This window comes from Sinocyclocheilus anshuiensis, unplaced genomic scaffold, assembly GCF_001515605.1.
Source record: "Sinocyclocheilus anshuiensis isolate Anshui unplaced genomic scaffold, SAMN03320099.WGS_v1.1 scaffold404, whole genome shotgun sequence".
Taxonomy (NCBI): Eukaryota; Metazoa; Chordata; class Actinopteri; order Cypriniformes; family Cyprinidae; genus Sinocyclocheilus; species Sinocyclocheilus anshuiensis.
In genome coordinates this window covers 197,001-211,503 of record NW_015554088.1, presented here as the reverse complement: position 1 = coordinate 211,503, position 14,503 = coordinate 197,001, and the positions used below count along the sequence as shown (strand labels likewise).

The following is a 14,503-nucleotide window of genomic DNA, read 5'->3' as shown; positions in this document are numbered from 1 at the left end:
CTTGTGGTGTGTGGTTTTTTTTTTTTTTTTTTTTCATCTTCTAATGCTTCCATAATGCTGCGGTTGTGTTAGAACTTTTATTGTGTGTGGACAGACAGAGAAAATGAATTTATGCAAGCATGCTTATGGGAAGGTAGAAGTCAGTGACTTTTTCATTACATTACAATTGCTTGCGGTACCTATGGGCATCAGCAGAATTGTGTTGCGTAATCTGATTAACTGAATTATAACCAGCTGAGATTATGAGAATGCCATTATAGGTTATCGATTATGTGCACTGGTTAATGTTGCCTCTAAATTAGCAGTTATTTAATAGTGTAGACTGATGGTAAACTCATTTTCAAAAAGCACTTTAAGAAAACAAGAGCAAAGAAAGAGTTGTGATTTTCAGTTTAACATGTCAGGAGCATAAACGTATAGTTAATTCTTAAATTTATTTGAGCAGCACGATTTTTTTTATACTTTTAGCTCATGCGAAGCTATTCAGGGGCCTACACCATAAATGTTTCTCAAAAGTACAGTTATATAAGAGCCACAGGTTCCCACTGTTTATTTTAAAATAGTATAAAAGAATGCTAAAGAAAGAAGTTATTATTTTCTTAAGAATTAGTTTTCTTATAAGTGAAATGTAAAACATGTGAAATTAAAAACTTCATATCACAAAATTAAATTTATGTTAAATAGGCTATAATTTGCAAAATCTTACATTATTGTATTTTTTTAACATTTGAGAATTTTAATGTTAAGTCATGACCCTGCTTATTAGAACAAACTCATTGATGATAATAATAATATTAATAAATATGTAATTCCACCATGCTCATTTTATTTTTTGATTATTAGGCGTTTATATCTGAACGTACCATCCTGCAGACGTTCCATTCGTAATTTGTATCATTACATTGTCTAGATGCATTTTAAAGGAAGGTTTCTCAAAACGGTGTGTGTGTGTGTGCGTGTGAGAGAGAGAGAGAGAGTGTTAGCTACAGTATCTGAATGTGTTCTTTGTTTCGGCGACATCAGAAGCGCTGGTCGCAAATGGCGCGGCTGCCATCTGGCGGTCACTGCGAGAGCGACACTCACTCGAACCCAGTAGTACCTGAACATTGACTGACATAATTCTATCAATCGCATATGACTTTGATAATTCAGAGCAACCTAGCGCAGCTTCGTATTAGTACATGTGTTAATTAAACTTTCACACTCTGAGGCTGGAAAAACACAATATACGTTTCAAATAAAAAATAATAATATTAATAAATATGTAATTCCACCATGCTCATTTTATTTTTTGATTATTAGGCGTTTATATCTGAACGTACCATCCTGCAGACGTTCCATTCGTAATTTGTATCATTACATTGTCTAGATGCATTTTAAAGGAAGGTTTCTCAAAACGGTGTGTGTGTGTGTGCGTGTGAGAGAGAGAGAGAGAGTGTTAGCTACAGTATCTGAATGTGTTCTTTGTTTCGGCGACATCAGAAGCGCTGGTCGCAAATGGCGCGGCTGCCATCTGGCGGTCACTGCGAGAGCGACACTCACTCGAACCCAGTAGTACCTGAACATTGACTGACATAATTCTATCAATCGCATATGACTTTGATAATTCAGAGCAACCTAGCGCAGCTTCGTATTAGTACATGTGTTAATTAAACTTTCACACTCTGAGGCTGGAAAAACAATATACATTTCAAATAAAACAAGTTGAAACTGTTCATAATTCAGCATTTCTGAACACGCATTACACAAGTAAATAACCTAAAGTAACTTTACCACATCACACGTAATATAATCGTACCATATGTATGGGTCGATGAAACGATATTCTTTTTTTACCCGTATCGGATTGTCCTAATAACTAGGCCTATTAGAAAACACATTACAACGCAAACATTATTTGAACACACCTCCTCAATTTCTGATATAGCCTACACTGTTGGTGTATACAAAATATTGTTGGTTTAACTTAAGGAAATTGCTTTAGTAAGAAGTAAGAAAAGTAAGAAATTGCTTTCACATTTTGCGTTAATTGAAACTAAATATAGGCCTATAAATAATAATAAAAGTTTACAAAGAGACAAACAGAGCAGACAATGGTATAAAGGATTTGTCACTGCACCATATACATACTGTATGTGATATACTGGGTATATTACATACATAAGGTAGCTTGTGTTAAAGTTGGCTGACCCATAAAGCTTATAGCTGCATGTGAATCATAAATCACGTGAATAAAGCAAGTCTTACATTAAAACAAACCGACTGAATTGTCTGTCTGTCTGTGTCTGTGTGTGTGTGTGTGTGTGTGTGTGGTCATATGTGAGCCTCACTGGACTGATGATCTGTGATTTCAGTGCCATCTGGGCTTGGCCCTCGGGCTGTTTAGATCTTCATGCAACAATCTGACATCAATATGTAACACAGTTGCATCAGACAAAACCCATTCCCAAATCCAGCATGCACAATCAAATCAGCAAACCCCCAAGAACCTTTGTTTACAAACGGATAAACGACAATAACACGGCCAGAGGAATGCGTTTAGATGTGGAGCGACGACCCCATGTTGTATAATCAAAGTTTATTCAGATCACCAGCCTGTTTCACCAATAAGGCCTCCATCTCACACAGCGGGCTGCCGATATCCACCCGATCTCACCTAAACAAAAGCCATCTCATCTCCCAACCAAGCGAGTCATTTCGGGTTATTAATACAACTAATTACTCTTTTTCTGGCCAAATTTGAATTTAAATGAACAATCGGAGACATCATCAAGAGAAGCAAAGGCACCCCGCTGTGTTCTTTTCCTCTGATGGAAAGATTACAATTAGAGCACTGGAGTGGTAAGGGCAGGAGAGAGAGCGAACAAGAGCCTATTACACTGAAAAAATCTCCAATTACAAATCCACTATACAGTTGTCAGTGGTAATTAAATGTGTGGCGAGTGCGGGGGCTTTGCTATTTGTGGCGGCCTTTGTTTCGTCATATTCAAGCCCAGTGACGTGCTCGACGTGAAGGAGACAGACATCAGTGTCTAGAGATGGAGAGAATGGCAGTTTTTTTTTAAAGCAGTTACTTCCTTGTTGTTCAACCATTCATAGCTGAATAGTTTGAGATTATGGATTCTGAATAAATTCTTTCCACCATCTGACCTTGGCCACTTCAGGAGGTTATGGTCAGCGCAATTAAGACTAAATAAATAAATAAAAAAAACAGCTAGAACATAGACATCAGGACATTTAGCATAAAAATGCAGGTTGCATGTTCACGGAAAGTCTTTGTTTTTTTAAGAATTACGAACAGGTTTATATTAAAATCCCATACTGTAACACACAGAATGCCTTCCCAATAGAAGTCCAAGTAAGTAAGCTTATAAATGCAAGCCATTACCCATAATTCTCTTAGCATGCTCTTCAACAGTGGACCCACATGGTACGGTAAGCATTATAAAGGTCTTAAATACAGATTGAGTACAACGCCTTGCTCTCAGGCAACATACTGTTCAGATATCAAGCCAGTTCAATTCAATTAATTTCTGTTCAGTACCCCAAAACCCTGTTTACACCAGTAAATCATTGCTGGACTCACTTTTGCTAAAACATTGATCAAATGAATAGTAGTGTATTTTATTCAAACGCTCTCATTTTAATTAAAATTGTCTTAGTGGAAATCTCAAAGATTATGCAATAAGTCTTAGGTTAGAATATTTGCACATTGAGGCCATCACCATTTATTTCTTCCAGTTAAATGCAGCACACCAAAAACACCAGCCTTTCAATTTCAAGCAAACTGTCAGAGGGAGAAAAAAAACAAAAAAAAACAAATAGAAACAAGTAAATCAAGATCTTCAAATATTTACCACAGGTTACACAACCCTCAAGGTGCATATTTTAGTTAGGACAGGCTTTATACACAAAAACAACAGTAAATAAGACCAAAATAAGTCTGACAGCCTGAACCATTCGAGATATTGAGATGTTCAATCAATAAAGGGCAGGAGAGAGAGAGCGAACGAGAGCCTATTACACTGAAAAAATCTCCAATTACAAATCCACTATACAGTTGTCAGTGGTAATTAAATGTGTGGCGAGTGCGGGGGCTTTGCTATTTGTGGCGGCCTTTGTTTCGTCATATTCAAGCCCAGTGACGTGCTCGACGTGAAGGAGACAGACATCAGTGTCTAGAGATGGAGAGAATGGCAGTTTTTTTTTAAAGCAGTTACTTCCTTGTTGTTCAACCATTCATAGCTGAATAGTTTGAGATTATGGATTCTGAATAAATTCTTTCCACCATCTGACCTTGGCCACTTCAGGAGGTTATGGTCAGCGCAATTAAGACTAAATAAATAAATAAAAAAAACAGCTAGAACATAGACATCAGGACATTTAGCATAAAAATGCAGGTTGCATGTTCACGGAAAGTCTTTGTTTTTTTAAGAATTACGAACAGGTTTATATTAAAATCCCATACTGTAACACACAGAATGCCTTCCCAATAGAAGTCCAAGTAAGTAAGCTTATAAATGCAAGCCATTACCCATAATTCTCTTAGCATGCTCTTCAACAGTGGACCCACATGGTACGGTAAGCATTATAACGGTCTTAAATACAGATTGAGTACAACGCCTTGCTCTCAGGCAACATACTGTTCAGATATCAAGCCAGTTCAATTCAATTAATTTCTGTTCAGTACCCCAAAACCCTGTTTACACCAGTAAATCATTGCTGGACTCACTTTTGCTAAAACATTGATCAAATGAATAGTAGTGTATTTTATTCAAACGCTCTCATTTTAATTAAAATTGTCTTAGTGGAAATCTCAAAGATTATGCAATAAGTCTTAGGTTAGAATATTTGCACATTGAGGCCATCACCATTTATTTCTTCCAGTTAAATGCAGCACACCAAAAACACCAGCCTTTCAATTTCAAGCAAACTGTCAGAGGGAGAAAAAAAACAAAAAAAAACAAATAGAAACAAGTAAATCAAGATCTTCAAATATTTACCACAGGTTACACAACCCTCAAGGTGCATATTTTAGTTAGGACAGGCTTTATACACAAAAACAACAGTAAATAAGACCAAAATAAGTCTGACAGCCTGAACCATTCGAGATATTGAGATGTTCAATCAATAACACCCGATTCCACATTACAGAAAATGTTGAAAAGGCTAAAAAAAATAATAATTATACCACATTATAATTAAAAAACGAACAAGACAAATATATTCTGTTATAACATTTATATAAAACATAAATGAGCTATTATATAGAATATAAATATTATATAGAATATAAATGTTATAGATACATGGTAGCAACCGGCAATATCGAATTCATGCACCATTCGAATCAGAAAGAAAGAAAAAAAGTATATACAGAGCTCTAAAGGCTACAAAAGCTAGAGGAAAAGAACACACTACAACATTTTATTCATCCCTTTATGTACACAGTTGGAGGTAGAACTAATTGTTCTAAGTACATCTACTATATTTAGGACAAAAAACAACACCAAGCCCTCAGTGTTTGCTTTTAGATGTTTGGGAGCAACACTGACAGACAGATTTGAAGCGGGAAACTCTGACAACCACATAAAATATTAAGGATACATTTCGTTTTCCCTAGCTCTACTCGTGTGCAACGGTTAGTGGGAAGTTTGGATCTAATAAAGATCACAGAGCATGATGTTACTGATATTCCTGTTTAAATAATATACTGTGCTGTTATTCATTTGATATCAACAGCAAAAACTGTTATGAAGAATATGTGCTAGCTGTGACGGGGTTATGACACAAGGTAGCCTGTATCAATACATATATTCTCCTCAACATCAATACACTAGCATTGATAATGATGCCACAGTGTTAAAATGTTCTTTGCCATCTAAGCTCAAAAAACAGTGTCAGAAAAAAAATGCAAAAATTGATGCTCGTCTCTGGGGCAGTACTTTTAAAGGGACCGGTTTGTACCTTATCCACCCCTAATAGTTGTGTATTCGTACCTTAGAGTATTAATATGTGCATTTAAGGTACTACTATGAACCTTTTAGGGGTAAATATGGTGTCCCTTTGAGGGTACGTCCCAGTGACAAGCTATTGTACCCCTAAAGGTAAAATTTTTGCATTGTTTTTTTTTCTGAGAGTAAACCTCAAATTACACAAAAATGTTCCTCCTAACTCATAGCTTTACTTGGGAACTGCATTATAAAAATAACAGTGATTTAATCCTACAAAAGTAAGAACTCTGAAACAATACATGGAATTTAAAGACAAGAAAAGGTCAACAGTAAACTCAACAAAAATATATCTTGGGGACACAAGCAATAACTATCATCTAAGACCATACTGTAAGACCCAGCAGTCAACTCTCCACCTATTCAACACAAATAACAATCCACATACTGAACGTCCAAATGTGGGGGGTGTTTCTACTTGGCATGTTGTACTTTTTATTTCAGGTTTGTTATTAATAGCATAGTGACGTTTAGCCAGGCTTGACTTTGACAGATCCGACTTCTTCACTTCAATGAAGATGCAAGAAACGCGAAATGTGGCAGAAAATCCACCACAACTAAAAGAACAAGTGTTACTGCAAATATCTGTAAGGCACTAATTTACAACTATCCGCTAAAGTGAAGACACCCTGTTTTAGCAGCTCTCTGTGAGACTGAAACATTTCTAGAACTTGTTTCCTCAACTGAACCGTGTGCATCTTCCCAACAACTAATTCATGGAACAAGTCAGTAAATATAATAAAACATTAAATACAGGAGTTAAGTAATAAATACATTTTATTTTATATAAATATGTGGGCCCTTATTTCCAAATTGTCTGGGAAACGTAGAAAAGAATGAATGTACAATAATGACAACACCTGTTAACATTCATAGAACAAGCTGCCCTATTAAAATAATGGCATGTTTAATTTGAGAAACTGTAACATTGATGAGACACTGGCAGCATCTATAGTGACGCGTTCTTCGATATGACTCGACGTGTGACTGTTAGCTTTGAACGGGGTGAGATTGCACGGTTTATACAAGGAGGACAGAATTATGGATTCCCCTCAGAAGCGTCCCGACACATGATCGATGCAGGTAGTTCCTGGTCCCTTTTTCATTTGATAGGTATGTTTTAACAGAGCTAATTACTTGCTAAATCGGTGTTTAATATAAAATTTGATTCTAAGCCCCAGCACCTCCTCAGTACTACAGAAAAAGACGTGGGTTATAAGAGAGATCAGTAGAGAGTGGCAATGTCGCCACCTGCCGCATTATTAGTTTTCATTCATTTAATACCCCAGCGCAGTAAAACCTGTCATTATCATATCTAATGTTTGATCGATTTTAAACTTGAAGTGTTTTTGCCTCTATGTACAGCTATACAGACTGAGGCGATGCCACGCTGTGCGTTCTCGATGAAGGGGAGAGTAGTCGTCCGTGCTGTCCTCTCTCTCTCTCTCTCTCCTTCCTACAGTCTGCCCATACAGGTGGCTGTTCTGCTTCACTTGCGATCGTCGATGGTTTTAATGAATTCCACGGCAGCAGTGAACTGCATCCACCAATAGCACTCCTCCCCACTCAGTCTGCTGGCGTAGAAATTATTAATGTACTGAATGGTGGACAGAAGGCAGGGAGGGTTTGCCTGGAGGGAGGGAGAGAACGAGCGAGAGGGGGGAATTAACGTATGAGTTAACATCTGACCACCCACATTGTGCATGCTTACACATTCAAGCGCACTTACAAGTTTAGAAAATCTGGTGTGGGTGTGTGCATAGCAAATGCAAATAGGTATGGGGTGGGGAAAACTGAAAAAACTGCACAAAATAACAAAACTTACACGCATCAAGCAAACAAAATAACTCTAGCATTAGGATCAGAGCATTAACTTTGTTTCTGAAGACTTGACAGGTTTTAACCTTGAAGCAAACTAGCATTCAAAAGTTTGTAACTTTTTTTTTTAAGAAATTAATACTTTTATTCAGCAAGGATGCATAAAATTGATCAAGCGCGACAGTAAAAAGATTTTTCTTTTCTAATAAAACCTGTTCTTTTTACATTTTTATTGTATTTTTGATCAAATAAATGCAGTCTTGTAGAGCATAAGAGAGACTTCTTTCAAAAACATTTTAAAAAACGTACCAAACCCAAAACATTTGAGCGGTAATGTCTATAAAATTAACTTGATAATTTACTCACACCCATGTCATCCGAGATGTTCATGTCTTTCTTTCTTCAGTCGAAAAGAAATTAAGGTTTTTGAGGAAAACATTCCAGCATTGTTCTCCATATAATGGACTTCAATGGTGGCCAACGGGTTGAAGGTCCAAATTGCAGTTTCAGTGCAGCTTCAAAGGGCTCTACATGATCCCAGCCGAGGAATAAAGGTCTTATTCTAGAGAAATGATCTGTCATTGTCATTTTCTAAAAAAAAAGAAAAAAAAAAGAAAAATGTATATACTTTTTAACCACAAATGACATCTTGCACTAGCTCGACTTCACGCATTACATACTCACGTTGGGAAGGTCACGCATGACATAGACGGAAGTACCAACCCAGCGTTTACAAAGCGAACGTGCAAAGAAAGTCAAACACCCTTTGTCTTTCTTTCTTCAGTCGAAAAGAAATTAAGGTTTTTGAGGAAAACATTCCAGCATTGTTCTCCATATAATGGACTTCAATGGTGGCCAACGGGTTGAAGGTCCAAATTGCAGTTTCAGTGCAGCTTCAAAGGGCTCTACATGATCCCAGCCGAGGAATAAAGGTCTTATTCTAGAGAAATGATCTGTCATTGTCATTTTCTAAAAAAAAAGAAAAAAAAAAGAAAAATGTATATACTTTTTAACCACAAATGACATCTTGCACTAGCTCGACTTCACGCATTACATACTCACGTTGGGAAGGTCACGCATGACATAGACGGAAGTACCGACCCAGCGTTTACAAAGCGAACATGCAAAGAAAGTCAAACACCCTTTACAAAAAAGGTCAAACAACGATGTCGGATGATTTTGAAGTTGGAGGAGAAAATGAGACGGAGTTACACCCTACCCTATCTTTCTGAACCAGAGTATACAGACGAAGAGCTAACCGCACGTGACTTTTCCACTGTGATTACGTGATGCGTCCAGCTAGTGCTAGACCAGCATTTGTGGTTAAAAAGTATATAAATTTTTATTTTTTTTATTTTTGAAAATGACCCATTTTTTTGCTACATAAGACACTTATTCCTCGGCTGGGATTGTGTAGAACCCTTTGAAGTAGGGCTGCACGATAAATCGCATGCGATATTTAACGCGCATCTTATCAGTGAAGCCGGTTCTGTAATCAGCGGTAAATCTCCATCACCTGCGGGCTTTCACATTGAGCAGCATTAACTACACAGAGCCGTTGTTCACTAACGAGCTGCGCAAAACCACGTTCATATTCGCGCGATTTTTTGCGCAGCTCCTCAGTGAACAACGGCTCTGTGTAGTTAATGCTGCTCAATTTGCGCAGCTCCTAAGGGGAAAAAAAAAAAAAAAAAAAAAAACTTCATTTCTTCACAACTGAAGAAAGAAAGACATGAACATCTTGGATGACATAGGAGTGAGTCAATTATCAGGAAATTTGTATTCTGGAAGTGAACTAATCTTTTAAATAGAATAATCTAGTTTCATTTTTAAACAGTTTCATTTTTAAAATGTCATTTGTAGCAGTGATGCACAATATATTGGTACCATATCAGCTACTGGCTAATATAGCGTTTTTTTTGTTTTTTTAATTTATGTATTTTTTTTCACAAATATTTTTTATTTATTGTATCAGTGGAAATTAAATTGTTCAGCTAGTTTTAAGCATCAGGGAGGCCAAAACAAAGGCATATTAGGCATCTTTTTAAAGGACAAAGCAATGGATCCTGCTCTCATGAAACTGCAAGTTGCTTGTATTTGAAAGGATATGCAGTTTTTCATTACATCTTAAAGCTGCTTAATAAAGTCATTATGTGTTGTGGATGTACTGTAGTTGTGATTACAGAACAAGCTGAATTTATTTAATGAACTTCTAAAGAGATATTTTTATTAAATACCAAAGAATATTTGATTACTTAGAAGACACCAATGCTTATGGGCCTTAGTGCCAACTATCAGAAATTATCATTTGTACTGTTACAGAATGCACAACACACTTAACGCAATTATGAACATTAACACTCTAAGGTTGTCTCTTAACTCACTTTAATCAGGACAAAGACGAGCACAGGGACAAAGTCGTCAGCCCCGGGTACAGCGTCCTCATTAGCCAGGCTGAGCAGGTTCATAATTGTGGAGCACATGCGCAGGATACACTGTACTTTATCTCGTGGGGTCTTATAGGCGTTGATGGTCCTGATCTCAGCCTGTGCTGAGGGCCATGGTGCCTCCTTCAAATAGACCTGCATAGATTCACACACACACAAAGATCAAATTGCTATCTTTCTGTCTTTGTTTCTTACTATATTTTGAGACATAGTGCAAATGGTTACCTCCGGGATCTGCAGGGCTTTGTGATTGGCCGTCACCACTTTGGACAGACGCTGAATGTGCTCCAGGAATAGCCTTGAATAAAGGAGACATACCATTAACCACTTATACTATTTTCTTGTGCAAATAAACAAGATCTCGCCCATCCCTATTTCAAATGGCTGTGCTTTTATGGTTTGCGATATACTGGTAAAAATTCTCTCCATGATAAGAATTAGTCTTCTCGTGATAACGATAAAACCTAGTTGTTGACATATTTCTGTTTTCGACCGTGTGGAGTGCCATGGCGGAAAGCAGACGTGAAACTGATGAGGAGTTTATAGCTAAATGAGGAGCTGCCTCTACAATCTGGGACTGGTTTGGTCAATGCTGTGCAGTGCTACAAAAAAAATCTGTCTGTGCAATGAATAAATGTACTACAGTAGCACAATATTTTATAGTATTCTATACAGTGATAAAGGCGAGTGATAAAAGTGATAAATTGATTAGCATTGCATTATAAATATACTTTATTCTTATAAAAATACCCAAGATGGCTTGAAGAACACAGATAAACCATATATTGTCATAATCATGTTTATTGTCTTCATGTTTGGTCAGTTTAAGCATTTCTATCATTTAACTCAGCTACAGCGATAGATGGATGTACATATATATATATATATAGCTGATGTCTTCTTTGTCCATATTAGGGATTTCCTGGAACGTCATAAGTTCTATTACTGTGATGCATATGAGGAGTTTCTGCGCGAGGGCGGTAAAAATAGGAAAGATAATACTTCTCTCTAAACAAACAGGAGTTTTTTTGAATATGAATATGAATTATCGTCATTGATATTGTGTTATCGCAATAAATACATTTTAGTTTAATATGCAGGCATAAACATGATTTTGTACTAATGAGATTTCATTGTGGGCGGGGCTATCCAGTGCAATGCGATAAAGACAGAAACCATTTGACTGACAAAATGTCAGACAGATTAGTATAGAGGAGGTTGCTTAATGCATCACATCTGGTTTAGACACTATGTGGAAATTAACAGGAATAAGGAAGAAGGTTTTATGAGTTTCCTCACTCGTCTCTGTGAATGTCCCCATCCTGATTGGGGTAGAATGCCAGTTTGAAGATGCGGTTCATGACGCTGCGTTCGATGGCCATCTGGGCGTCCTGGAGCTGCTCTTCACTGGCGTACTGCCAGATGGCATCGTGGGCCATGGCTCCATACAGGTAACGCAGAAAATCCTCCACGGCTGCCGTCTTATCGTCAGCTGCTGTGCAGCCCTGAAATGCTGCAGAACCACAGAGAGAGTCAGACTTAACTGCAGGGATCTCACGCTATCATTTCATACGACTCAAATTTAGTTGAACTAAATGTACGCATGGTCATTTTATTTTGCACTAAGAAAATATTTTATTTTTTCGACCAGCTGCAGCTACTCCAGACACTTTATTTTGCCTATGTGAAATAAAATTATTTTATTTACAAATATTGTACGTGCAAATTTACTGCCAAGTATTTTAGTGCTTTTTTTAAAGTGTTATTTAGCAAGGATATGCTAAATTGATCAAAAGTGACCGTAAATCCATGTATAATGTTACAAAAGATTTATATTTCAAGTACAACCTGTTCATTTGAATTTTCTATTCATCAAAGAACTCTGAAAAAAATACATCATGACTTTTAGTGAGTATTCATGAGTATTAAGCAAAACAACTGTTTTCAACTGTTTTCTGAAGGATCGTGTAAGACTGAAGGATCCTTAAAAAATGTAGCTTTGCCATCACAAGAATAAATTACATTCTAATACATATTTTATGTAAAATAATTTCACAATATTAACGTTTTACTGTATTTTTAATCAAACAAATGCAGATTTGCTGAGCATAAGAGACTTTTGAACGGTACTGTATTTTTAAATACACTGTAATGTTTCTGGTCTAATAATGAGACTGCAACCTGTCTGCAGTTCTCCATGAATACAATCTCAGACATCATTCATCTGCTAAACTGCAGAGTATTACATTAGAAAGGCATGTAATATAAGTCACTATATTCTGAAAAGGGCCAATCATGCATAAATAACTACACAATTAGTATCTGTAAAACATGTATTTTTGTAACTGTTGAACTGGCCCCATGGAGAACTCCAGCTGGCTAGTGACCACCAAGTAATTAAAGTTTGAGACCTCAACTCTAATGAGACAAATATCCACCTCTGCCCTGAGAACGACTCAAACACACTGGATTTTTCAGGATTCGGCAATCGACACCAAACGAGCAAGCATAAGCAGTTCACATATTCATAGAGGTGCATACAGACCTTTGATGAAGTCAAGCATCTTTGACTCCATGTGTTCCAGGAGCAGTCGGACACAGACGGTGGTAAAGTAGCGGTTAGCCACTTCTTTATCTCTCAACACTCTCTGCAGGAGTCGCTCCAGATGAGCCTGAGATGTCTGCAGGCCTTGCCTGCACCGCGTCAGATAGGCAATGTACGGAGCCCGTTTCCTAGTGCACAAAACCATCACAGTGCTCACTATGGAGTCATGCCCAAAAATATGTCAACACAATCTTTTATTAAATGGTGATTCATAGTTGTGTGTGAGAGAAGTGAGTAAAAGAGAGAAACAATGTGACTAAGTTAGTGAGACATTAAGAGAGAGAGAAAGATAGAGAGGGAGAAAATAAGAGAGTAATGTGTGTACTTGTAGTCCTCTGCCATGGCAGTGAGCAGTTTTCTGCAGGTGCGGGGGTCGAGGTGGCTGACGCAGCGCGTAGTCTCCTGGATCTGAGCCATCTGGTTCTTATCCTGCAGGTTAATGGCCTCCGCCAGCTGCACCTTCAGAAAGCACACAATCTCGTTGTCTGAGAAGAGAGAGGAGACAGGGGCCAGACATAAATGCACAGCGTTTTGAACCTCAAAACCTGTGGAACAGCTACTTTCACCCCATGTGTACAGAGCTACGAAAACTTTAGTTCAGATGAAGGTTCCTTTTAAACAGGACTGCACCCTAGCATAAAAAAAAAATAATAATAATAACAACAACAATAATAATTTATAAAATAATAATAATAATAGTAGTGTTAATAATAATCATTATAGTATTAGTATTAATTATTATAAATAGTATTAATTTATTATTGTCATCATTATTATTATTACAAACTAAAAGAAACATATTACAACTTTGTAAAAAGTATAGCATAAGTCAAGTATAGATAATAGGAGATAATATGGATAGCAAGTAACCTTCAGGATCTGCATGGTCTGGGAGACCGTTACGTGTTGTTGCCAGTGGAATGATGGGAAATACAACTGAATCTGCAGAGCACAGCGCCAGGCGTAGCTTTTTCTTAATATCACTGCAGAGATACAACAGACAGATTATGCACACATAAGGTCAAAATTCACTCATCATTCTGATTCTGTTAAATGTTCATTGCCATTTGGTTCCTGAGATTTAGACTTTCAGAATGTACTGATTTTACTTTCAAGAGAAAAAAAAGTGTGAGTGAGAGTTTGTTTGTCTAAGACAGTGTTTCCCAACCTTTTTTTAGTCGCGGCACCCTTTGGAAATTTTAACAAACTTGTGGCACCCTACAAAATTTTGTCACAATATTTGAATTTCTAACTTCGATGTGATAATTTGAAAAGTATAGATATTCGGTACAACAGGGAAGAACTGCAGAATATAATGTCATACAGATATTTTTAATATTATTAAAAAATTTTGTCCATCAATGGTGGCAATCAGCAGGCTAATTTCTAATGAAGAGACCAATTTATATGACAGATTTTAATGTAGGCTTCTATACACATGTAAACATTATTTAATTACCATTATAACTAGCTATCTCACAAATTTTTGCTCACTCAGTGTTTTTTTAATTTTACAGTGGGGTAATTTTGGTGCAGTAGCACGAGATAGCTTGATTTCAAACTTTGAATTGAATAAAAAATGACAAGTAAGCAGTCAGTAATAAAATAAGAACAAATAAAGA

At 36.9% G+C, this 14,503-nt stretch overlaps 1 protein-coding gene across 1 annotated transcript in view; it reads right to left on the bottom strand.

Moving 5' to 3' along the window:
- Positions 1-5,675: 5,675 nt before the first annotated feature.
- Positions 5,676-14,503, bottom strand: part of LOC107669250 (GTPase-activating protein and VPS9 domain-containing protein 1-like) — a 53,848-nt gene continuing 45,020 nt past the window's right edge. Inside the window, 7 exon segments of the mRNA XM_016461419.1 lie at positions 5,676-7,641; positions 10,214-10,411; positions 10,502-10,574; positions 11,576-11,789; positions 12,822-13,009; positions 13,207-13,366; positions 13,752-13,864. Coding sequence (XP_016316905.1) covers positions 7,501-7,641; positions 10,214-10,411; positions 10,502-10,574; positions 11,576-11,789; positions 12,822-13,009; positions 13,207-13,366; positions 13,752-13,864 — 1,087 coding nt within the window. The 3' untranslated portion in view covers positions 5,676-7,500.